The sequence below is a fragment of the Oncorhynchus masou genome, chromosome 23, assembly GCF_036934945.1.
Source record: "Oncorhynchus masou masou isolate Uvic2021 chromosome 23, UVic_Omas_1.1, whole genome shotgun sequence".
Lineage (NCBI taxonomy): Eukaryota > Metazoa > Chordata > Actinopteri > Salmoniformes > Salmonidae > Oncorhynchus > Oncorhynchus masou.
In genome coordinates this window covers 17560953-17586544 of record NC_088234.1, presented here as the reverse complement: position 1 = coordinate 17586544, position 25592 = coordinate 17560953, and the positions used below count along the sequence as shown (strand labels likewise).

The 25592-nt window shown below is 42.4% G+C and overlaps 1 protein-coding gene across 1 annotated transcript in view; it reads left to right on the top strand.

The window, feature by feature from the left end:
- Positions 1 to 25592, top strand: part of LOC135509928 (ventral anterior homeobox 2-like) — a 44494-nt gene that overhangs the window by 532 nt on the left and 18370 nt on the right. The window contains exon 2 of the mRNA XM_064930749.1: positions 3926 to 4113. Within this exon, the coding sequence (XP_064786821.1) occupies positions 3926 to 4113 (188 nt within the window). The remainder of the gene's footprint in view (positions 1 to 3925; positions 4114 to 25592) is intronic.

The window sequence follows — 25592 nt, the reverse complement described above, 5'->3', positions numbered from 1 at the left end:
GATTTATTGTAAATAAAATCTGAAAGTATTCTCATATTCAGATGAAGATATAATACTATATATGTCTAATATAATTCAACATTAAAATATAGCCATATATTCTGACAACAGGTTAGATTTTTTTTAACTACTCAACTATTGAAACTTCATCACATGTATTTACATCAATACTATTATCAATCCCAATTTATATAATAATAATCAGTATCATAATATACATTATAGGATCACATGATAATAGCAGTACTTGCTTTGTACTATATGAGCCAACAAATGATTCAGTAATCATTGGCAAACAAAATATTTTTTAAACACAAACCATCATGCGTATGTCTTAGTGTGTGTTTACTCGTGGTCATGTTGTTGCCTTTGTTTGAGTTAAGGTATTGTTATCAAAAACGGGATAAGAAATTATCTAAATTGTCCACGCCCTCTTTGTTAAAAAAGAAAGGGAACCACCTTTCTTGGTCTACGCCACCTCTGCATGGAATTCTCCAAAATATGTAGACCCACTAAATAGACCCCAGGAAAAAAGTTAACCCCAGGAAGAGGTTCTGCTGCTTCAGCAATAGCTGATGGGGATCCTAATAAAATACTAAAAACTAAATAGTTATTTTTAAGAATGAATCAAATGTTTTTCTGTGGATCTTAAGGCCTACAACCTATTTTAAAACGTGTTGACAGGGAAACAAAATAGTTTACATTTTAGTCATTAAATAGACTCTCTTATCCTAAGCAACTTACAGGAGCAATTAGGGTTAAGTGCCTTGCTCAATGGCACATCGACAGATCTTATAATTGTATGCAGCCATGATGGCAATAGTGCTTCAGTAGTTTGTAGTAAATTATGACAATAATCATCCTCCTCAGCAAACTTCCCGTCTCAAGGCACAACAAACACAGAGCCATGCGTCTTTCAGAATTAAAAACAAATATTAACTGCAAATCTATAAGGAAAGTATTGGTTTTTCATATTTGGTGTATACCAGTTACCTTTCAAATGTTTATATTTCAAACGTTATAAAATAGTTTCAGGGGTGTGAATTGTTAAAACATGTCACATTGTTAAAAGTGTGACCAAAATTATATAAAATGCTATACTTACATGTCTTGTAGTCGATAGTAATTAGGTTATGTGACTGACTAACTTAGAATTAAATGAATTGAATATGCATCTCTATAGTTTTGTTTAGTGCTTCTAGACATATGTCTTTGCGCTGCTTTGCAGGGCTGTAAAATGCATTATGATGTCAACAAACCACAAACAATACAAGTAGCAAAAAACATGTTTGGGAAGACTATTCTTATCAACAGTTTTAAAATGGTTATATTTTTATTTTCAATAATAGTCATAGTGAACAGAAAACACATTTTATTTAAGCTTATGCTATTCATCATTTCAAATTGGCCACTAATTTCAAAAATATAATATCCATATCCCTTACCCCGATAGTTTTCACACCAATGTGGGATGCATATCAGGCTAACATGACATGTAGGCACTGACAATATCAATATCACTCTTTACAAAATAAAGTTAAATTTTCCCCCTTTGTGTGCACAATTTGATTTTCACCAAATGTGCAACTGGCCCATTCATTTGAACTATGATCATACATTGCCTACTGGAAAGTTCTACATCATTTAGTTAAATGCTCATGCCCAGGCCTTGAAACGGTGTCTTGGTGGGTGTGAATCTGAATAGAAAGCCGGTAATTGTAGCAGGGAGCGACCTCCGCGGCAGACCGAGCTAGATTAGAAGTGGCGAGGGCGAGTTGAGCGCTGAATCCAAGCTAAATCCTTAGTCCCCGGTGTCACTATATGTTTTTAAAGCTGACGATTGAATGCGTTGGATACCTCGTGAGAACCAGGGGTCAGCGAAAGGTCAGCATGTCTGACCCGCGACGTCTCGATGCGCGTGCAAACTGTTTTAGAGGCCCTGCTGTAACGTTTCACATTGAGATGATTTTAATCTGTCGTGTTATGAATGAATGGATGATGTATTAGTTGGAAATCATAAATATTCGAAATGTTAGAATGAATCTCTGCATGTCGCTCTGCTTGCATGCCATGGCAGATGGGCTATGGTGCCCGAGACTATGCTGCAGATAGGCCTAGATGCTGTTTCCTGTGTAGTCAACACATATGGAGTCACTGATGGTAGTCTACGTCATACATAAATATAAATATCTATAAATTGTGCAATCTATAGGCTGTAGTCAGTGGTGCAACCATATAAGTAGCCTCAAAATATATATACCACTCACGTGACTGCAATGACAAAGGAACCGATAGTAGACCCAATGGTGGTTACGCAAGAAGCAGTAGGCCCAGAGCCATGTATTTTGGTTATAGGCCTATGTTCCATTCTGTCAAGGAATTCAGAATTCTGAAGCTTCTAGAATTTGATGGACGTTTTGCTGGGGAATTGATATGGATTTAGGCGCAACATTATACGACAGAAATGCTATAGGGCTATACCTCATTTGACAGTTGTATTTTATTGTGGGAAACCAGCTAGGTTAGGCTATGCGTATGTTTCAGATGTATATATCAATTATAATATATCTATTGTAAAGACTATATTATTTCAAAATACTGGAAATTTTTCGACATCCGATTTCGGTGAGGGATTTAGAAAACATTCGGTTGATATATTTTATTCTCATATATTTAGTTTGATTAGTCACATTTTTTGGACAGTGGACCTAGATTATTTCATTGTTTTCAGTCAAAACACGTCCCTCTTTCTAGCCTACTTGAGGAGCGTTTCGTTGTTTTAATCATGTCTAGTATTGGCTGACTGATAAGAATTAAAGACATCTCTTGTTTAGGGCGGATTGTAGGATATGCATGGGACCATTGTGACTACGTAAAACGTGTTTAAATTTTTGTTTAAAAATATAAATGTTTCTATTCCTTCTATATTGACAGTCCGTTTGGACTTATAGCAACTTTAAACTTGTCAAGATAAAGTTGCACAATTAGTTTTGTACTCAACAGTTATTTGGTACTGGATTAATAGCATATTCCCCATAGCAAGACTTGGCATATGACCTAATTGGATATAAAAACACGCATTTCCTGATGTTGTATGTATTGAACCAAACAATTTAATATTGTCCCATAAATTGCTATATTAACGTGTATTGATGCATCAACTAGCCTAGGCTACATTCTCCAGGGTTCTAGGACGCATGGCAAATGCAAAAGTACAATTGAAATAGAACTCTGAAAACATGGTCTCCAAACATTCGCTCTCGCTGAGGCAGACAGTGCACGTAATATTTAGTAAAATTAGGTATAGTTTAGTAATGTGATAGGGATGTTTATTTCAGCTCTAATTTTCCGGACTTCTGGCTATTACTTTTTTGGGAATATTCCCCAAACATATTGCAATGCAACAATGTTATTCCGATTTTTTAAATTCTTATTATTTGACCTTACTTCCAGTTCCATGAGAGAGCCTAATGTAGCCTGCGCTCAGTTGGAAGTATGGGAAAACTATTCTAAGGCATCAGAACTTTAACATAACGGGTAGACGTATTATCTGGTGCATTGAGTTGTATTTACGGATATTGTCATTCTTACAATATATACTATTTTACGCCCTTTCTGTATTTATTTCCCTAGTAACTTGACTAGCCTACACTATAATTCCCAAGCATGCAAACTACACGTCAATTTCCTCATACTGAAAATAATGATCACTTCAAGGTTATTCTAAAATATCCTGGGCCCTACTCATATGAAAGCACACGTTTGTGCCATAAAGGAGCACAATGTCTGACTATATTTTCTTGGTCAGTCCAAAGAATTGTGACATTAGTACAACAGTATATGCAATTGTAATGTTAAGCAAAGTAGCCTAAGACTATTATTTGTAATTGTGACATTTCACACTGTCCGGCTGCAATATCCACAGATGCTAAGGGTACCATCCGGGAGATCGTGTTGCCAAAGGGTCTCGACCTCGACAGACCAAAACGCACGCGGACCTCCTTCACTGCAGAGCAGCTCTACCGGCTCGAGCTCGAGTTCCAGCGCTGCCAGTATGTAGTCGGCCGAGAACGCACTGAGCTGGCGAGGCAGCTGAACCTGTCTGAGACACAGGTAAGTAACAGACATCATTTGATAGAGTATTTCCTCAGTCGTGATGATAATAGATTGATATCCTGTTTTAACAATGAAGACAAATAAGAAGTACATTCAGGAGTCCCAATTTGTATAGGCCTAAATATTCAAATATTAGATTACATTTATTTTATCCAAAGACAGTTTGAGTTTCATGTTTAAATAGTTTCTTTACCAGTTCAAAGAACATGTTTTTTGTTATCCCTGTGGTGGTGTGCTTATTGGTTTGATAAAGGTAACTTATTAGGCTGAGGTTATATCATACATTATAACTAATCGCTGTGCAGTGCAGTCACATCCAACTGGACACAAACATGTTGGATCAACGTTGTTTTAATGTAATTTGTTAACATATTGTGAAGTGGAATCTTCGTGGAAAATGCATTGGAGTTGAAAAAAGTAATCAACATAAACAGTTTTTTTAGGGTAAAATTTCAACCACAGGATTTTGTCATCATGGAAACCAAATGGTAACATACAACCTTGTATAACATATGTTTGAATTTGTACTTTTAAACCAATGTCATATCTTGGTATGTCTGAAGGAAGAAAAACAATAGTCTGGGCAGCACCTCCTACTGAATGTATCTCTCTACAGCTACCTTCTGGTGTCCCATCCAGGGTTTTTAACCAAGCCCCACTATGCCATGTGTCACTGACTATTACCAATGTGCTGGCATGAGAATGATTGTTAAAAGATCACCACTGAATCTATTTCGTTTTTATCGAAGTTATTCCAAAGAGTAGGTTTAACAGAGAAAATTAAATGTGACCATACTTTATCATGCTTTAAATCAACCCATAATTCAACAAGAATAGACAATACAATAGGCCTTGGGTTTCAAGCCCTGGTTGATTTAAAATGTAATGATATTTAGTGATATTGGTGCGGCAGGTAGCCTAGTGGTTAGAGCGTTGGGCCAGTCATCAGTAACTGAAAGGTTGCTGGATCGAATCCCTGAGACGACAAGGTAAAAAAATCTGTCGTTCTGCCCCTGAACAAGGCAAGTTAACTCACTGTATCTAGGCCGTCATTGTAAATAAGAATTTGTTCTTAACTGACTTGCCGAGTTGAATATTGAGTTGTTCGGTTTTCAGCGCAACAAAATATCAACATTTGAAGGAGATATTTAAAGTTTGAAGGATATGTTTAAAGTTTGATTTGATTTAGTTCTACTTTGTTTTTTGGTAGCGATGTGATTCCAACATATCAATTGTTAATTTGTGGACTGGAATTAAACTGTAATTAAAGCCAAACTAAATCAGTGGCAAATGTTGATATTTGGTTGCGTCGTCAACCAACAACTATTCAATATCACTTTTGCAATAGAGCAAATAGCCCAAAATTAAGGTTATTTAACATACTAATATAACATTCAACCTTAAAATGAGGAACACATCCATGGCCACATTTTGAGGTTACTGTAACTATAAATGTCTTATTATGTAATCATATAACGCGTGCAGGTTCAAGATAACATGCATAGGTCATCGCAGGTTTGTGGAGAGATCTTCAAAATTGCTGTAATAATCTGAGGCAAATCTCGAACGGTATTGATCACTTGCACCATGTACTTTTAATGTCATCTCAACTGCAATCCAGGTCATTTGGCGCTGTTATTAGATGAAGCAGAGTGAAAACACATGCATCTGTTGTATAAATAAAATATCTGACATGGTATTCCCATTTGAACTTTGCTGTGCCTTTTTAAATGGTTGAAAGCGCATTGATCGACATTTGGGTGTCAACTAAACCAAAAATTCAGACATCGTTTTTTCCACTGGTATTTGGTTGTGGTTTTAGAATTTCGATGGTAGAATTTGCTTTTAGTGATAGCACATAGGAAACTCTACTAACGTTTGGCTGTTACTTTGAGTGGGTGAATAGGTGGTAATCTCATTGATCAACTTCTCAAACAAATATTGCGCTATTATCCAAGTTGGAATGACGTGGTGTGCTCAGTGGGATTCTATTGTATAATGTCTCTGAATGATTTTATACCTAACTTTTGTCATGTAGACTAAATGTATCTACTGAGGAGAAGCACGAGATGTAGACCTATTACATCTAAGACACGACCAATGTCTTATTCGGAAACTCCATGCAATCGTCATCATCATATAGCCTTGCATTTGCGCAATGGCTCCATTCTTGGGGCCTATCTACGAGTTCATAACCTATTGTCAGTGCTGACGGATCTTTGCGGGAATTCATAGTAGCCCCATCAGCCAAACACCATCACGCCCTCGGCGCTTTACAGTCAGTATTCTATAATAATAACAACGTTAATCTATTTATGTTATTTAAACTTTTTTTGCAACGATACAGTGTGTTGTATAAAACAAACTTCTCTAGACAACAGTAACAAGGGAAAGATGGATGGTTGTAGGCTATACTATAGCCCGCGTCCTCCAAATGAAGGATAGAGCGATGATGGCGAATGACAGAAAACACGGTGAGAAAGAATAGGACAAAATGGCAACTAAAATATGATGGAAAACATCCATGGCCTCAATTGTCAACTGATGCCTTACTATGTCTCTGAAGCGAGTTGTGCCTATAGTAGCTGAACTATTTACACGGTAAGTTATCATTTCCGCAATATATTTAGCAGACCTAACGTAATGTGCAGCCTATACGTTTATCCCTGATAATGAGAGAGTGACAGGGTTCATTATCGTCAAATGGTTGGTGTGAATGAAAACACTTGCTCGAGATGCTATAGGCCCCACTTGTCTGTCCAAGACTGCATCTCCCTCCATTTAGAACCACACCATGGTGTGACAGAAAACAACGATTGGCAACTAAAATATGATAGATAACATGGAGGATCCAGAACCTCTTATGTTTTCTGTCAACTAATGCATTACTATGCCGCTGGTGTAATTATATGAGTTATGCCTATAGAACTAAACTAGTTACATGCCTAGTTATAATTTCTGCAATACAGTTGGTAGACTAGACCTATGTGTAGCCTGTGCGTTAATTCCTGAAAACGAGAGAGTGACAGGGTTGATTATCGTCAAATGGTTGGTGTGAATGAAAACACTTGTTAGAGACGCTATAGGCCCCAGCCTATTTTGTCGAAAGGGCCATTCAAGACCAAGTATTTCTAGTTCAACGGCATCTCCCTCGATTTAGGACCAATGAGAATCAGAATCAACTTTATTCACCATGTACATGTATGCTACCAGGAACTTGACCTGGTGAAATAGTGCTGACCACAATAAGCAGAACATACAGACAGAATATATGAACAAAGAATGTATACATGATCCACATACAGTATGCAGGCCTACAATATATAGATACAGCAACAACAGAACAATTAGCCTACACTATATAGATACAGCAACAACAGAACAATTAGCCTACACTATATAGATACAGCAACAACAGAACAATTAGCCTACACTATATAGATACAGCAACAACAGAACAATTAGCCTACACTATATAGATACAGCAACAACAGAAGAATTAGCCTACACTATATAGATACAGCAACAACAGAAGAATTAGCCTACACTATATAGATACAGCAACAACAGAAGAATTAGCCTACACTATATAGATACAGCAACAACAGAAGAATTAGCCTACACTATATAGATACAGCAACAACAGAAGAATTAGCCTACACTATATAGATACAGCAACAACAGAAGAATTAGCCTACAATATATAGATACAGCAACAACAGAAGAATTAGCCTACAATATATAGATACAGCAACAACAGAAGAATTAGCCTACACTATATAGATACAGCAACAACAGAACAATTAGCCTACACTATATAGATACAGCAACAATAGAACAATTAGCCTACACTATATAGATACAGCAACAACAGAACAATTAGCCTACACTATATAGATACAGCAACAATAGAACAATTAGCCTACAATATATAGATACAGCAACAACAGAACAATTAGCCTACACTATATAGATACAGCAACAACAGAACAATTAGCCTACACTATATAGATACAGCAACAACAGAACAATTAGCCTACACTATATAGATACAGCAACAACAGAACAATTAGCCTACACTATATAGATACAGCAACAATAGAACAATTAGCCTACACTTAGGTGTACTATTACACATACCTGATAAATTGACTATTCTCCAGCGCATTTGTACTGCCCTTATACAGACAGATCAATGACCGGCGAAAGGAGACGAGACGAGGAAAGCAAGCCAATACTTTTGAGATGCAGCCACAGCTATTAGCCGTATCATTCAAAGACGTGGCCTCTATTGGTTGACCTCTGCTCTTGAAGTGCTTTTGAGATTCTATGAACAGCGCTATAGAAGTTTAACACATCATTATTAGTATCTTTCTGAGTTTTTGCATCAAGGCTTTCAAATGAGCCATATGGTTATTTGATTTCCAGGTCCACTTACTCAACGTACAGTGGCCTATCTATATGTGTGGTTTGAAAACATTCCCATTGCTTCTTCGTTGTGAGAGAGCTTTCGTGAAATGCAGGAATTAGCGTGGAAATAATAGCTTTTATGAATACAATACGAACCCATCTTAACTCGAGGCTAAATTTAACTTTGATGGTCAGAAACACGATTTAATTAGCATTTTCAATTTCAAGGAGGCGGTGATAACCAAAGTGCACGTTGGGAAAAAAATGTACTCTGATTTCTGAGTACGTTTAGCCAAACTCATTCGTATTCATCCAGTGACGCCCTCGTTCAAATATTTCCATTCAAAGTCAAGTTTATTTCACAATATGAAATATCTAGTGGCCTACATTCTATCTCCATGCAGACTCATATTGAAGGGAAGAAGGTTCACCTACCACCATTGTCGACCATGTCCAATTTGCTATAGCCACACAAACATCATGAGACGAAAAGACACATCAAGTTAATTAAAAAGACAACTATGGCAATCTTATATCTAATTTTATCACAATATACCAGTAAACTTCAAACCAAGGGCATCACAAATCATATTTTTGCAGTTAGGCCAAAAGAAGAGGTGGGACTATGTCATGGATGGTTTGGCCACTGTGAATAATGTTTACATCAACATGTTCATCACTTACTGATATTTTTAAATGCCCATTCCATGCTATGACATCTCTTGTCGATTTCTTTCGATTCAAAAATAAGTGATTGAATTCATCAAATGCTATACTTAATTTGATCATTTAAAGATATCAAGCCTAATACGATTTTAATTCAATACATGGAATAGGCTCGTAGCTGAAACCTTAGCGCATCCAGTAACGTCATAATAACACCTAAAAACGTGTCATTTAGCCCAAAATCCTTCCATGCTGTAAGATATTGCTACATTTTGACATTGTGAGCCCATTTCTATTCACTAGCCTATTATAGTTGACTAACACGAAATATCGAAGTCGCGACAATATTCGGCCTAAAATAAATATATATTTTACAATAAGTTTAGTAAGTTTATTAAAGGGGGGGAGCGTATGCACACAAACAGATATAGCCTAACTTGTGATATTGCGCTCTTGTAATATGACGTCAGTCATGTAAATAGTTTATTGTCCCGGAGTTCGTTCAGGCATTTGCGAGGATTCCTAAGCACCATGTGTTTGAGGATATGGTCGTTGACCCAGGTGTAACTCGAATTAGTTTGGTCACGTATCAACATTGCCCAGGCAATGAGGCATAAGCTACATTTGCTCAACAAAATACATACGGGAAATACTTTTTAACCGTTTCATTTAATCAAAAAAGACAGAAAATATATAAAATAGTGTGCGTGTTTTGCTGTTCAACTTGTACTAAGACAAATTATTCAATGAGGTGTCTGAATATGCTTCGGGCTACCTAAACCGTTTCCCAGTTAAAACAAAGTTTCCAGGCCAGTTGTGCGTAAAAGCCTTGAGTTCACCAAGAGCAACATGAAGGCAAACTATTTGCAGGTTGACGTTTATTGGGAGAAGTCTTGTCCTTGAGGCAGAAGTGAGCGATTTATGCTAGATTGACCAGCTGCAAAGTCAAAATGGTCTATAATGTAAAAATTCTTAAAAACAAAAAGGTTTTTTTGTGTTTTTTTTTACATTTAAATTTAGGGTTAGGCATTAGGCTTATCAGTGTGGTTAGGTTTAAAATCAGATATTACTTTGTGGCTGTGCCAGCTAGTGACCACTGTAGAGCTGCCTCCAGAACACGATCCATGACGAAAACGCGAACCTATAAACTATTTGAGTCGGGTGAATAACCTGTAAAGTCAAACCCCTCCCTCATTCAGGCAACATCTCGCCTCTCCCCAGAGCCCAGCAGGTGGCTCCCCCTTCCCATGTAACGCGGCGGGGAGCCTCGCACCCTTGGCACGCTATGGAGTTTTCTTGGGGATGTCTGTTTTAGCAGGCTTAACTGCTCCAAGGAGGGATGATGTTCATATTATATCAGGAAATACATCCCTAAAGGCAGCGTAATTGTGTTACTATTGTCTCTGTCACTAACTTCTCTTTCTGTTCACTGCCAAAATGATTTACTCAGCTATAGAGGAAACACTCAAATTACATTTCGGGATGGTTCTTTGACTGTGCACCCCAATTGTTCTTGCTTGTGTTTTCTCCAATTGGTTTCTCGGACTCCTTGTTTTACATAAAAGCTTAAAGTACATTTTGGATTGACCCTCGGTTAATACCTCCATACAATTTGGAGCACTTTCATCCCATGCACTGGTAATCTCTTACAATATTAATACATTTTCAATTCCGTTATTCTGTCTATCAGTCCACAGAGTAGGCCACATTTTCAGTTTGCTTGAGGTACGCCTTAGTCTGGGAATGCACAGAAATTGCAACCTACGCTGAGTGAACAAAACATTAGGAACACCTTCCTAATATTGAGTTGCACCCCCGTTTGCCCTCAGAACAGCCTAATGTCGTTGCTGCATCTACTCTACAAGGTGTCGAAAAGCGTTCCACAGGGATACTGGCCCATGTTGACTCCAATGCTTCCACAGGGATACTGGCCCATGTTGACTCCAATGCTTCCACAGGGATACTGGCCCATATTGACTCCAATGCTTCCACAGGGATACTGGCCCATGTTGACTCCAACGCTTCCCACAGTTTTGTCAAGTTGGCTGGATGTCCTTTGGGTGGTGGGTCATTGTTGATACACAAAGGAAACTGTTGAGCATGAAAAACCCAGCAGCTTTGCAGTTCTTGACACACTCAAACCTGTGCGCCTGGCACCTACTACCATACCTGGTTCAAAGGCACTCTTGCTCAATCACCTTCTGAATGGCACCACATGTCTCAATTGTCTCAAGGCCTAAAAATCCTTCTTCAACCTGTCTCCTCACCTTCATCTACACTGATTGGAGTGGATTTAACAAGTCACATCAATAAGGAATCATAGCTTTCACCTGGATTCACCTGGTCAGTCTATGTCATGGAAAGAGCAGGTGTTCCTTAATGTTTTGTACACTTAGTGTATTCTCCCTATATAGCAGGACCCTACTCATGCACAGGGCTCTGGTTTAAATTATTGCACTATATTGGGAATAGGGTGCCATTTCAGATGCACCGCAAACGAGGTCTAATGACTGTCTTTCACATCGAGAAATGTCAGCACCTTTCATTGTGTTACCTTTTCATTTGGATTTGGTTGTAGATAAGCTACATTCCACAATGTGAGAAAGGAACGTCTTCTAGGTGAGGGCTACCCTGGAGTACAAGGCTTCAATCACCAGAACTGAAATGACCTTTACTGAAACCACGTTTAGTGAAAATACTTTTACTGAAATTACTTTTAACGGAATGGACTTTTACGGAAATTACTTGTGCAGAAATTATTTTTACTGAAATGGTTGACTGAAATGACCTTTGACTCTGACTGAAATGATAATTTAGACCAAAAATACAAACATTTTCCACCAAATACTTAAGTTAGTAAGGGTTTATCTTTTCACTTATGTAAATAATGACAGGTATCTTAATCTGTCACTTGACTCTGAGGCCTTGGCATAAAGAGGTTGAGTCAACCTAGTTTCCATGTTATTGCAACGTTGGTATTATTACTTTATAGCGACGATGAAAACGGGTCGAATTTTGGCCAATGATACACGTTTGCATATAGAATCCCACTGTTCCCATCAACACTGTTCCCATCCCACCTGGTACCAACCATGGGTCCACCATGACCAGGCCTTATTTTATTAACGTATTGCATTGTATCACTCTATTGTTCTCTAATGCCCATCCAGGGGAAAACATGATTTAATGGTGGAAGGGGCTGTTTAAAACGGGTTTATTCCGGCCCTGGGACAAATAGTAGAGGGCTAAGTTACAGAATGAATGGAATCCCACTAGTTCATGTGGAGCTTTGGACACAAGCTGGTCGGAGCTAGCAGCTGTGAGTGACCAAATATTTTTATATATTTTGATCTATCAAGGCAGCAAAGCTTGCTAAACATGCACAGTTAGATAGGCTGATGAGCTGCTGGAAAACACCCACAACCATGTTTGTTTTAGAGACTTGTGTGTGAAGTACAGTAAGTGGGGTAGAGTAAGTGGGGTAGAGTAAGTGGGGTAGAGTAAGTGGGGTAGAGTAAGTGGGGTAGAGTAAGTGGGGTACAGTAAGTAAAATACAATAAGTGAAGGACAGTACATGTGTGTGTTGTGTTGATAATGGCTGTAGTGACATGCAGGTCTGCCTTGCCTGTGTCTAACCTTCCAACAGTGGTTTTGCAGAACTTAATGCAAGATAAATACCTGGTTAAATACTAACAGAAACAAGAGGTAATCTATTCTAATCTGTGCTGTACTGACCATGGATTTGCACGAGAGAGAGAGAGAGAAAGAGACAGACCGACCGCCAGACAGACAGATGACCGAGAGAGAGAAAGAGACAGACCGACCGGCAGACAGACAGATGACCGAGAGAGAGAGAGAGAAAGAGACCGACCGACCGGCAGACAGACAGATGACAGAGGGAGAGAAAGAGACAGACCGACCGACAGACAGACAGATGACAGAGGGAGAGAAAGAGACAGACCGACCGACCGCAGACAGACAGATGACAGAGGGAGAGAAAGAGACAGACCGACCGACCAACCGACCGGCAGACAGACAGATGACAGAGGGAGAGAAAGAGACAGACCGACCGACCGGCAGACAGACAGATGACAGAGGGAGAGAAAGAGACAGACAGACTGACCGACCGGCAGACAGACAGATGACAGTGGGAGAGAAAGAGACGGACCGACCGTCCGACCGGCAGACAGACAGATGACAGAGGGAGAGAAAGAGACAGACCGACCGGCAGACAGACAGATGACAGAGGGAGAGAATGAGACAGACCGACCGACCGGCAGACAGACAGATGACAGAGGGAGAGAAAGAGACGACCGACCGTCCGACCGGCAGACAGACACATGACAGAGGGAGAGAAAGAGACAGACAGACCGGCAGACAGACAGATGACAGAGGGAGAGAATGAGACAGACCAACCGACCGGCAGACAGACAGATGAGAGAAAGAGACAGACCGACCAGCAGACAGACAGATGACAGAGAGAAAGAGACAGACAGACAGATGACAGAGAGATAGCAGAGACTTAGAGAGCGGATCTGATCCTTATCTTAGTAAAACCCTGGGAGGAGGAGCACTGAGGACGTATTAGAGAGATACATAACTCGTGTTTTCAAACATCAACTTGTCAGAATCCTTTACACACACAGCAATACTAATACCTTCTGTGTGTGACATCCCTCTATCCCTCTATGTGTGTGACATCCCTCTATCCCTCTCTATGTGTGTGTGACATCCCTCTATCCCTCTCTATGTGTGTGTGACATCCCTCTATCCCTCTGTGTGTGTGACATCCCTCTATCCCTCTCTGTGTGTGTGACATCCCTCTATCCCTCTCTATGTGTGTGTGACATCCCTCTATCCCTCTCTATGTGTGTGTGACATCCCTCTATCCCTCTCTATGTGTGTGTGACATCCCTCTATCCCTCTCTATGTGTGTGTGACATCCCTCTCTATGTGTGTGTGACATCCCTCTCTATGTGTGTGTGACATCCCTCTATCCCTCTCTCTGTGTGTGTGACATCCCTCTATCCCTCTCTATGTGTGTGTGACATCCCTCTATCCCTCTCTGTGTGTGTGACATCCCTCTATCCCTTTCTGTGTATGTAACATCCCTCTATCCCTCTCTCTGTGTGTGTGACATCCCTCTATCCCTCTCTGTGTGTGTGTGACATCCCTCTGTGTGTGTGTGTGTGTGTGACATCCCTCTATCCCCCTCTCTGTGTGTGTGACATCCCTCTATCCCTCTCTGTGTGTGTGTGACATCCCTCTGTGTGTGTGTGTGTGACATCCCTCTATCCCTCTCTATGTGTGTGTGACATCCCTCTATCCCTCTCTATGTGTGTGTGACATCCCTCTATCCCTCTCTCTGTGTGTGTGACATCCCTCTATCCCTCTCTCTGTGTGTGTGACATCCCTCTATCCCTCTCTATGTGTGTGACATCCCTCTATCCCTCTCTGTGTGTGTGACATCCCTCTATCCCTTTCTGTGTATGTAACATCCCTCTATCCCTCTCTCTGTGTGTGTGACATCCCTCTATCCCTCTCTGTGTGTGTGTGACATCCCTCTGTGTGTGTGTGTGTGTGACATCCCTCTATCCCTCTCTGTGTGTGTGACATCCCTCTCTGTGTGTGTGACATCCCTCTCTGTGTGTGTGACATCCCTCTATCCCTCTCTGTGTGTGTGACATCCCTCTATCCCTCTCTGTGTGTGTGACATCCCTCTATCCCTCTCTGTGTGTGTGACATCCCTCTATCCCTCTCTGTGTGTGTGACATCCCTCTATCCCCCTCTGTGTGTGTGACATCCCTCTATCCCTCTCTGTGTGTGTGTGACATCCCTCTATCCCCCTCTGTGTGTGTGTGACATCCCTCTATCCCCCTCTGTGTGTGTGACATCCCTCTATCCCTGTGTGTGTGACATCGCTCTATCCCTCTCTGTGTGTGTGACATCCCTCTGTGTGTGTGTGACATCCCTCTATCCCTGTGTGTGTGACATCCCTCTATCCCTCTCTGTGTGTGTGACATCCCTCTCTGTGTGTGTGACATCCCTCTATCTCTGTGTGTGTGACATCCCTCTATCCCTGTGTGTGTGACATCCCTCTCTGTGTGTGTGACATCCCTCTATCCCTGTGTGTGTGACATCCCTCTATCCCTGTGTGTGTGACATCCCTCTATCCCTGTGTGTGTGACATCCCTCTATCCCTTTGTGTGTGTGACATCCCTCTCCATGTATGTGACATCTCTCTATCCCAGTGTGTGTGTGTGACATCCCTCTATCCCAGTGTGTGTGTGTGACATCCCTCTATCCCCGTGTGTGTGTGTGACATCCCTCTATCCCCGTGTGTGTGTGTGACATCCCTCTATTCCCGTGTGTGTGTGTGACATCCCTCTATCCCTGTGTGTGTGTGTGACATCCCTCTATCCCTGTGTGTGTGTGTGACATCCCTCTATCCATGTGTGTGTGTGTGACATCCCTCTATCCCTGTGTGTGTGTGTGACATCCCTCTATCCCTCTCTGTGTGTGTGTGACATCCCTCTATCCCTCTCTCTGTGTGTGTGACATCCCTCTATCCCTCTCTCTGTGTGTGTAACATCCCTCTATCCCTCTCTCTGTGTGTGACATCCCTCTATCCCTCTCTCTGTGTGTGTGACATCCCTCTATCCCTCTCTCTGTGTGTGTGTGACATCACTCCATCCCCTCTGTGTGTGTGACATCCCTCTATCCATGTGTGTGTGACATCCCTCTTATCCCCTCTGTGTGTGTGACATCCCTCTATCCATGTGTGTGTGACATCCCTCTATCCCCTCTGTGTGTGTGTGACATCCCTCTATCCCTCTGTGTGTGTGTGACATCCCTCTATCCCTCTGTGTGTGTGTGACATCCCTCTATCCCTCTCTGTGTGTGTGACATCCCTCTATCCCTCTCTGTGTGTGTGACATCCCTCTGCGTGTGTGTGACATCCCTCTATCCCTGTGTGTGTGACATCCCTCTGTGTGTGTGTGACATCCCTCTATCCCTGTGTGTGTGACATCCCTCTATCCCTGTGTGTGTGACATCCCTCTATCCCTGTGTGTGTGACATCCCTCTATCCCTGTGTGTGTGACATCCCTCTATCCCTGTGTGTGTGACATCCCTCTCCATGTATGTGACATCTCTCTATCCCCGTGTGTGTGTGTGACATTCCTCTATCTGTGTGTGTGTGTGTGACATCCCTCTGTGTGTGTGTGACATCCCTCTGTGTGTATGTGACATCCCTCTGTGTGTATGTGACATCCCTCTATCCCTGTGTGTGTGACATCCCTCTGTGTGTGTGTGACATCCCTGTGTGTGTGTGTGACATCCCTCTGTGTGTATGTGACATCCCTCTGTGTGTATGTGACATCCCTCTGTGTGTATGTGACATCCCTCTGTGTGTATGTGACATCCCTCTGTGTGTATGTGACATCCCTCTGTGTGTATGTGACATCCCTCTATTCCTCTCTGTGTGTGTGACATCCCTCTGCGTGTGTGTGACATCCCTCTATCCCTGTGTGTGTGACATCCCTCTATCCCTCTCTGTGTGTGTGACATCCCTCTGTGTGTGTGTGACATCCCTCTATCCCTGTGTGTGTGACATCCCTCTATCCCTGTGTGTGTGACATCCCTCTATCTCTGTGTGTGTGACATCCCTCTATCCCTGTGTGTGTGACATCCCTCTGTGTGTGTGTGACATCCCTCTGTGTGTGTGTGACATCCCTCTGTGTGTGTGACATCCCTCTGTGTGTATGTGACATCCCTCTGTGTGTATGTGACATCCCTCTGTGTGTATGTGACATCCCTCTGTGTGTATGTGACATCCCTCTGTGTGTATATGTGACATCCCTCTGTCCCTGTGTGTGTGTGACATCTCTCTATCCCTGTGTATGTTACATCCCTCTATCCCTGTGTGTGTGAGACATCCCTCTATCCCTGTGTGTGTGAGACATCCCTCTATCCCTGTGTGTGTGAGACATCCCTCTGTGTTTGTGACATCCCTCTCTGTGTATGTGACATCCCTCTATCCCTGTGTGTATGTGACATCCCTCTGTGTGTATGTGACATCCCTCTGTGTGTATGTGACATCCCTCTGTGTGTATGTGACATCCCTCTCTGTGTATGTGGCATCCCTCTCTGTGTATGTGACATCCCTCTCTGTGTATGTGACATCCCTCTCTGTGTATGTGACATCCCTCTCTGTGTATGTGACATCCCTCTCTGTGTATGTGACATCCCTCTCTGTGTATGTGACATCCCTCTCTGTGTATGTGACATCCCTCTCTGTGTATGTGACATCCCTCTCTGTGTATGTGACATCCCTCTCTGTGTATGTGACATCCCTCTGTCCCTGTGTGTGTGTGACATCCCTCTGTGTGTGTGACATCCCTCTATCCCTGTGTGTATGTAACATCACTCTATCCCCTCTGTGTGTGTGATATCCCTCTATCCCCTCTGTGTGTGTGACATCCCTCTATCCCTCTCTCTGTGTGTATGTGACATCTCTCTATCCCTGTGTGTGTGTGTGACATTCCTCTATCCCCCTCTGTGTGTGTGACATCCCTCTATCCCCCTCTGTGTGTATGTGACATCTCTCTATCCCTGTGTGTGTGTGACATTCCTCTATCTCTGTGTATGTTACATTCCTCTATCTCTGTGTATGTTACATCCCTCTCTGTGTATGTGACATCCCTCTCTGTGTATGTGACATCCCTCTCTGTGTATGTGACATCCCTCTCTGTGTATGTGACATCCCTCTGTCCCTGTGTGTGTGTGACATTCCTCTGTGTGTATGTGACATCCTTCTATCCCTGTGTGTATGTGACATCCCTCTGTCCCACTCCTTCTGGCCAGCTCCTCTCTCTAGACTGACATTAACGGACTTAGTGCTCCACAGAATTTGTATGTAGGGGCCAGGAGTTTTTCCTGGCCACATTTTAATGACCAGACCAGGAAAAACCACGCTGTTCAGAACAGCACAAGAGTAGAATAACATAAAAATAAAATAGCTTTGTGTTTCCCCGCAGGAAACATCAGTCAGAGGTGCTATTGTACAACTTTCCAGCTGGTTTCTTAACAGATTGCTGGTGTAGACGGTTGCTAGGCCTGCCATAATTAATACTACATTTTCCTCATTCTGTATCTGAATGGGTTTGGATGCTGTTCTCTTGTGTTCCTCCCAGGTGATTTAACACCTGAGCATCTCCCATCTACTTATCTGTTGTCACTCATTAATTGCTTTGCTGTGGGGTCTTGCACTGACTACAACGTACAATTGAATTTGTTGTCTTGGTCTTTGTTAATGCCTTTCACCAAGGTTGCAGATAGCAGGGGCCTGAGTGTGTGTGTTTTCTCTCTGTTTCTGTGTGTGAATGTATTTCACTGTGCATTGTTCCCAGTTACTTCTAGACATACAGTGTCTGGCCAGTCGTCTGGAGCATTACATAGTCCCACAGATGTCTGAGAGAGAGAGACAGAGACAGGGACAAAGACAGAGAGAGTGCGAGAGAGACAGAGACCAAGACAGAGATCATGTAAAAGCCGAACGTATAGGGAGGGAAGCAACTAACTTCATACAATTCTACACATTTAGCATTTAGCATTTTTAAAGAAAATGTCCTGCAATTCTACACATTGCCATGGGGCAGAGAGAAAATGTTGCAGTTTTACAGCTAATTCCCTGTAATTCAAATTTCATTACATGTTCATATCCTATCTGGGGAACGGACCATAGAGATCCTATTAAATTCCAAGAGGGGCTGTGTCATGAACCCTCAAAGTTCCAGAATGGTTACATATTGGTCAGGAAGAAATCCAAACCAGTCGAATTGGAATGAATGGCAGAAGAGGCATAATACCGATTTTACTTATGCTGGAAAATAAAACTAAGGCATGTGATGTATCAGACATTGTGTAATAGAATTATTTTCAACCTAAAGTATTGTAATATAATCATAAATACAATTTACATGTTTGTTTTTTTAAACCAATTTTTCTGTATAAACAGCCTCCAAAATATACATGAACAGAACAAATGTCATAATTGTTGTTTTCTTGGAAAGCTGAGTGCTATTATATGGTACAACATCACTACGGGTTGCATTTCCTACTGTGGTGGAAATTCTACCTTTAACTAATAATGAGGAGAGGCAAAGTCAATAATCAGTCCAAGGTACTACTTTTATTAATACAATTATTGCAGTATGGGAGCTGGTCACACCACACACACACAGTGAATGAAGTGAGAGCCCCCTGCATAAAGAGTACAGAAGCCTTATATAGTCACGCTATCTTATGCAAGCATCTGCAAAACACATGATCTTATGTGTGTGTGTGTGTGTGTGTGTGTGTGTGTGTGTGTGGAGAGAGACGATACTGGGTTACGGGGTACAGGCTATAATGAAAGGGTTGTCTCGTTCTGACGCAACTGAGTGAGGACAATAGGTGCCAAAGTGACAGGAAGTCACTCCAGACATACTTCCTCTAACAGTAGCTCAACGGTTCCCCCAAGTTGGGCAAGCAAGCACCTTTGACTGTCGGCCCAGAGGATGTATGTCCTACCCCTACACACACACACACACACACACACACACACACACACACACACACACACACACACACACACACACACACACACACACACACACACACACACACACACACACAAGCATGAACCTTTCGCCCAGAAACAGGCTCCTAACAGAACCACAGCCTTATCCCTGGTGTTCAGGATATAACACTTTGCTCTGAGGAACCAGTTTCTGTCAGGTCTTGGCTGAGTGCCCAGACATCATGGGGTCATTCTGCACACAGAACAGTTAGAACAGGCCTATCTTAATACACACACACACGTTTCTGTCTTATATGATTTCTCTAGCCCAATGCCCAGGCTTAAAGAAGGATATTTGAGGACACAAGCATTAGTAAGGTTTAACAGAAAATGCCCTCTCACAACTTGTCTTCAGCCAGTGCGTGGATTGACTTTGTTGTTTGAATGGAATGTTGACATATTGACAGTTAATTTGAAAAAATTCTGGAATCATTCCTCTAAAACTGGCTAGCTAGCTAACACTGAGTACAGATACATTCTTAAAATTAATTATTTTGCACAATATCTTATCATGGCACTTGCAAACCATGGTTGACCAACTCTCTGACAAAAATGGCTGACCTTTGGACCATCATAAGAAGGATCATGACCATTCTCGTATTATAATTCCTAATTCCATAGGGGTGACCTCCAGGTCCTTGCAGGGGCCAGGCGGGTGTGTAGTATGCAGGTGTAAACAGTACAGAGTTAAGACGCTGGTTCAGGAGGAGCTCATCCTGGTCCATCTCAGTCACGGACCAGGATGTCTTGCTCCCAGGCAGACTAAATAACTTTTTTGCCCGCTTTGAGGACAATACAGTGCCACTGACACGGCCTGCAACGGAAACATGCGGTCTCTCCTTCACTGCAGCCGAGGTGAGTAAAACATTTAAACGTGTTAACCCTCGCAAGGCTGCAGGCCCAGACGGCATCCCCAGCCGCGCCCTCAGAGCATGCGCAGACCAGCTGGCTGGTGTGTTTACGGACATATTCAATCAATCCCTATACCAGTCTGCTGTTCCCACATGCTTCAAGAGGGCCACCATTGTTCCTGTTCCCAAGAAAGCCAAGGTAACTGAGCTAAACGACTACCGCCCCGTAGCACTCACTTCCGTCATCATGAAGTGCTTTGAGAGACTAGTCAAGGACCATGTCACCTCCACTGTACCTGACACCCTAAACCCACTCCAATTTGCTTAACGCCCAAATAGGTCCACAGACGACGCAATCTCAACCACACTGCACACTGCCCTAACCCATCTGGACAAGAGGAATACCTATGTGAGAATGCTGTTCATCGACTACAGCTCGGCATTTAACACCATAGTACCCTCCAAGCTCGTCATTAAGCTCGAGACCCTGGGTCTCGACCTCGCCCTGTGCAACTGGGTACTGGACTTCCTGACGGGCCGCCCCCAGGTGGTGAGGGTAGGCAACAACATCTCCACCCCGCTGATCCTCAACACTGGGGCCCCACAAGGGTGCGTTCTGAGCCCTCTCCTGTACTCCCTGTTCACCCACGACTGCGCGGCAACGCACGCCTCCAACTCAATCATCAAGTTTGCGGACGACACAACAGTGGTAGGCTTGATTACCAACAACGACGAGACGGCCTACAGGGAGGAGGTGAGGGCCCTCGGAGTGTGGTGTCAGGACAATAACCTCACACTCAACGTCAACAAAACTAAGGAGATGATTGTGGACTTCAGGAAACAGCAGAGGGAACACCCCGCTATCCACATCGATGGAACAGTAGTGGAGAGGGTAGTAAGTTTTAAGTTCCTCGGCATACACATCACAGACAAACTGAATTGGTCCACTCACACAGACAGCATTGTGAAGTAGGCGCAGCAGCGCCTCTTCAACCTCAGGAGGCTGAAGAAATTCATCTTGTCACCAAAAGTACTCACAAACTTCTACAGATGCACAATCGAGAGCATCCTGGCGGGCTGTATCACCGCCTGGTACGGCAACTGCTCCGCCCACAACCGTAAGGCTCTCCAGAGGGTAGTGAGGTCTGCACAACGTATCACCGGGGGCAAACTACCTGCCCTCCAGGACACCTACACCACCCGATGTTACAGGAAGGCCATAAAGATCATCAAGGACAACACCCACCCGAGCCACTGCCTGTTCACCCCGCTATCATCCAGAAGGCGAGGTCAGTACAGGTGCATCAAAGCTGGGACCGAGAGACTGAAAAACAGCTTCTATCTCAAGGCCATCAGACTGTTAAACAGCAACCACTAACATTGAGTGGCTGCTGCCAACACACTGACTCAACTCCAGCCACTTCAATAATGGGAATTGATGGGAAAGGATGTAAAATATATCACTAGCCACTTTAAACAATGCTACCTAATATAATGTTTACATACCCTACATTATTCATCTCGTATGTATACGTATATACTGTACTCTATCATCTACTGCATCCTTATGTAATACATGTATCACTAGCCACTATAACTATGCCACTTTGTTTACATACTCATCTCATATGTATATACTGTTCTCGATACCATCTACTGTATCTTGCCTATGCTGCTCTGCACCATCACTCATTCATATCTTTATGTACATATCCTTTATCCCCTTACATTGTGTATAAGAAATTAGTTTATGAATTGTTAGTTAGATTACTTGTTGGTTATTACTGCATTGTCGGAACTAGAAGCACAAGCATTTCGCTACACTCACATTAACATCTGCTAACCATGTGTATGTGACAAATACAATTTGATTTGATTTGCCCCTCATCAGCTTAGCTAATCAATCTAATTCTATTCATCTGTCTGCTCATATGAATCAATAAAATAATATTTCTTTATTGATCTGAGAGGGATGTGGTAGGGGACTTGATAAGGCAATTAAGTCAATTAGGGCACTTGTCAATACATACAGGTGCATGACAATTCATTGCTGAGGACGATACACTATTGGACCCAGCGATGACATGCTGAAGAATGTGTGTGTGTGTGCATGCGTTTAAGGCCTTCCTGTTATTCGCCGGGAAATGCCGTAATGCTGTTATCTCATTGGATTAGCAAGAACAGAAACCTGCAACATCCATATGGATAGAGTATTCCTTAGAACTGCCTGGAATCCCTGCCCCCGTGTCCAGATAACACACCCACGCACGTAGGCTATACAGACACACACACATTTGTAGCCGAGTGGTAATTATCGAGGGTTGTCTCATGAACTGCATATCCCTAGTGTTAAGCCCTGTTCAAGAGTCCATTTTATTGAGTAGTTGTCTGTAGCACATTGAGATGTGTGGCATATTCCACCATCTGTAGCCACAGTGGCTCTGTAGATGAACTATGTCAGGCTGCAGTGCTTGGGCTCCACCACACAGAGCGCTGTGGCGCGGTAGGAAGGAACAAGTGAGTGGTGAAGAAGTTAGGGGTATCCTCTTAGGCTGTGTTTACACAGGCAGACCAAATCTGATATTTATTCCCCCACTAATTGGTCCTTTGACCAATAACATCAGATCTTTTTCAGAGCTAATCTAATTGGTCAAAATACAAATTAACTGTGCTGTCCCTGTAAACGCAACACACACACACACACACACACACACTGAGCCTAAATCCCTTATCCAAACCTCGACGTCACAGAACTGTCGGAAGAAGGGCCTGGTCCACCTCGGGGCGGGGCAGGGGGCGGGACAGGGCGGATGACGGAGCGCGAAGCAGAGGGCCTAATAATAGTCCCAAGTGCTTTTGCACTAAGAAGGATTAGGGAGCCACATCTATCAACGATTCGCTAAGACTGGGTTGACCCTTGGCTGAACCTGCTTGGACATGTGTTTCAGTAATGCAAGGGAGGGATGGCAGGCAGGAGAGAGGGAAGGAGGGATGAGCTTGGGCACGAGGGCAAGAGGTATCAGAACAGATATAGGAGAAAGGCAGGATGTAAGAGGTCTAGGAGGCAGGGAGTGGTAGAAGCTAAGAGCTAGGAGGTAGGGATTCGGATGGGACAGTCAGAGGGGCCTGGTGTTACAGCATGTGGCTATTGGAGAGATAGAGAAAGGCTGTGGAGGAAAAGGACAGTGTGGAGCTCTGTACATACACTCGCAATATAGAAAAGTTTTCATATTCATCCATGTACAATGTTAGCATACAGTTTCCATACAGAAAACTAGGTCATTGTTACCATACAGTTTCCTTACCATACAGTTTCCCTATAGAAAACTAAGTCATTGTTACCATACAGTTTCCCTATAGAAAACTAAGTCATTGTTACGATACAGTTTCCCTATGGAAAACTAGGTCATTGTTACCATACAGTTTCCCTATGGAAAACTAGGTCATTGTTACCATACAGTTTCCGTACAGAAAACGAAGTCATTGTTACCATACAGTTTCCATACAGAAAACAAAGTCATTGTTACAGTACAGTTTCCCTATAGAAAACTAAGTCATTATTACAGTACAGTTTCCCTATGGAAAACTAAGTCATTGTTACAGTACAGTTTCCCTATAGAAAACTAAGTCATTGTTACCATACAGTTTCCCTATAGAAAACTAAGTCATTGTTACCATACAGTTTCCCTATAGAAAACTAAGTCATTGTTACCATACAGTTTCCCTATAGAAAACTAAGTCATTGTTACCATACAGTTTCCCTATGGAAAACAATGTCATTGTTACCATACAGTTTCCCTATAGAAAAGTAATGAATTGTTCTCTTCGTACGAGGTGAGGCAATCTGATGTTCATCACCTGTAGGATCAGTGGGGTCATGGGAGGAGTCACGGGGAATTCGCGGAGGAGACCGCTGAGCCTTTCACAGGGTCACAGAAAGTGTTAGAAAGATTGTCAGCAGGTGCCCTGCGTAATGGAGCTAGGCTTTTCTCCCACATAGCCTCTCTTAGAGAGAGTAACTAGCTCTCACTAGTACAACTACAGCTTATAAAGGTCCTTCACAAGGCCTTATAGGGCATTCATAAGGCTTTATAGGGCCTTCAAAAGCCATCATAAGCACTATACATAGAGGGGTAATAACAAGTAATTTATTAACAAAGTCAACCAATGTAAAGGCTGATAAAAATGCTACAACATTTTGGCTCACCTAATCCTTTTAATATAGCATTACATTTTGGCTCACCTAATCCTTTTAATATAGCATTACATTTTGGCTCACCTAATCCTTTTAATATAGCATTACATTTTGGCTCACCTAATCCTTTTAATATAGCATTACATTTTGGCTCACCTAATCCTTTTAATATAGCATTACATTTTGGCTCACCTAATCCTTTTAATATAGCATTACATTTTGGCTCACCTAATCCTTTTAATATAGCATTACATTTTGGCTCACCTAATCCTTTTAATATAGCATTATGTTTTCATAGAACAATCTAAACCTCGACATCATAGAACCATAGGAAGAAGGGCCTGGTCCACCTCGGGGCGGGGCAGGGGGCGGGACAGGGAGGATGACGGAGCGCGAAGCAGAGGGCCTAATAATAGTCCCAAGTGCTTTTGCACTAAGAAGGATTAGGGAGCCACATCTATCAACGATTCGCTAAGACTGGGTTGACCCTTGGCTGAACCTGCTTGGACATGTGTTTCAGTAATGCAAGGGAGGGATGGCAGGCAGGAGAGAGGGAAGGAGGGATGAGCTTGGGCACGAGGGCAAGAGGTATCAGAACAGATATAGGAGAAAGGCAGGATGTAAGAGGTCTAGGAGGCAGGGAGTGGTAGAAGCTAAGAGCTAGGAGGTAGGGATTCGGATGGGACAGTCAGAGGGGCCTGGTGTTACAGCATGTGGCTATTGGAGAGAGAGA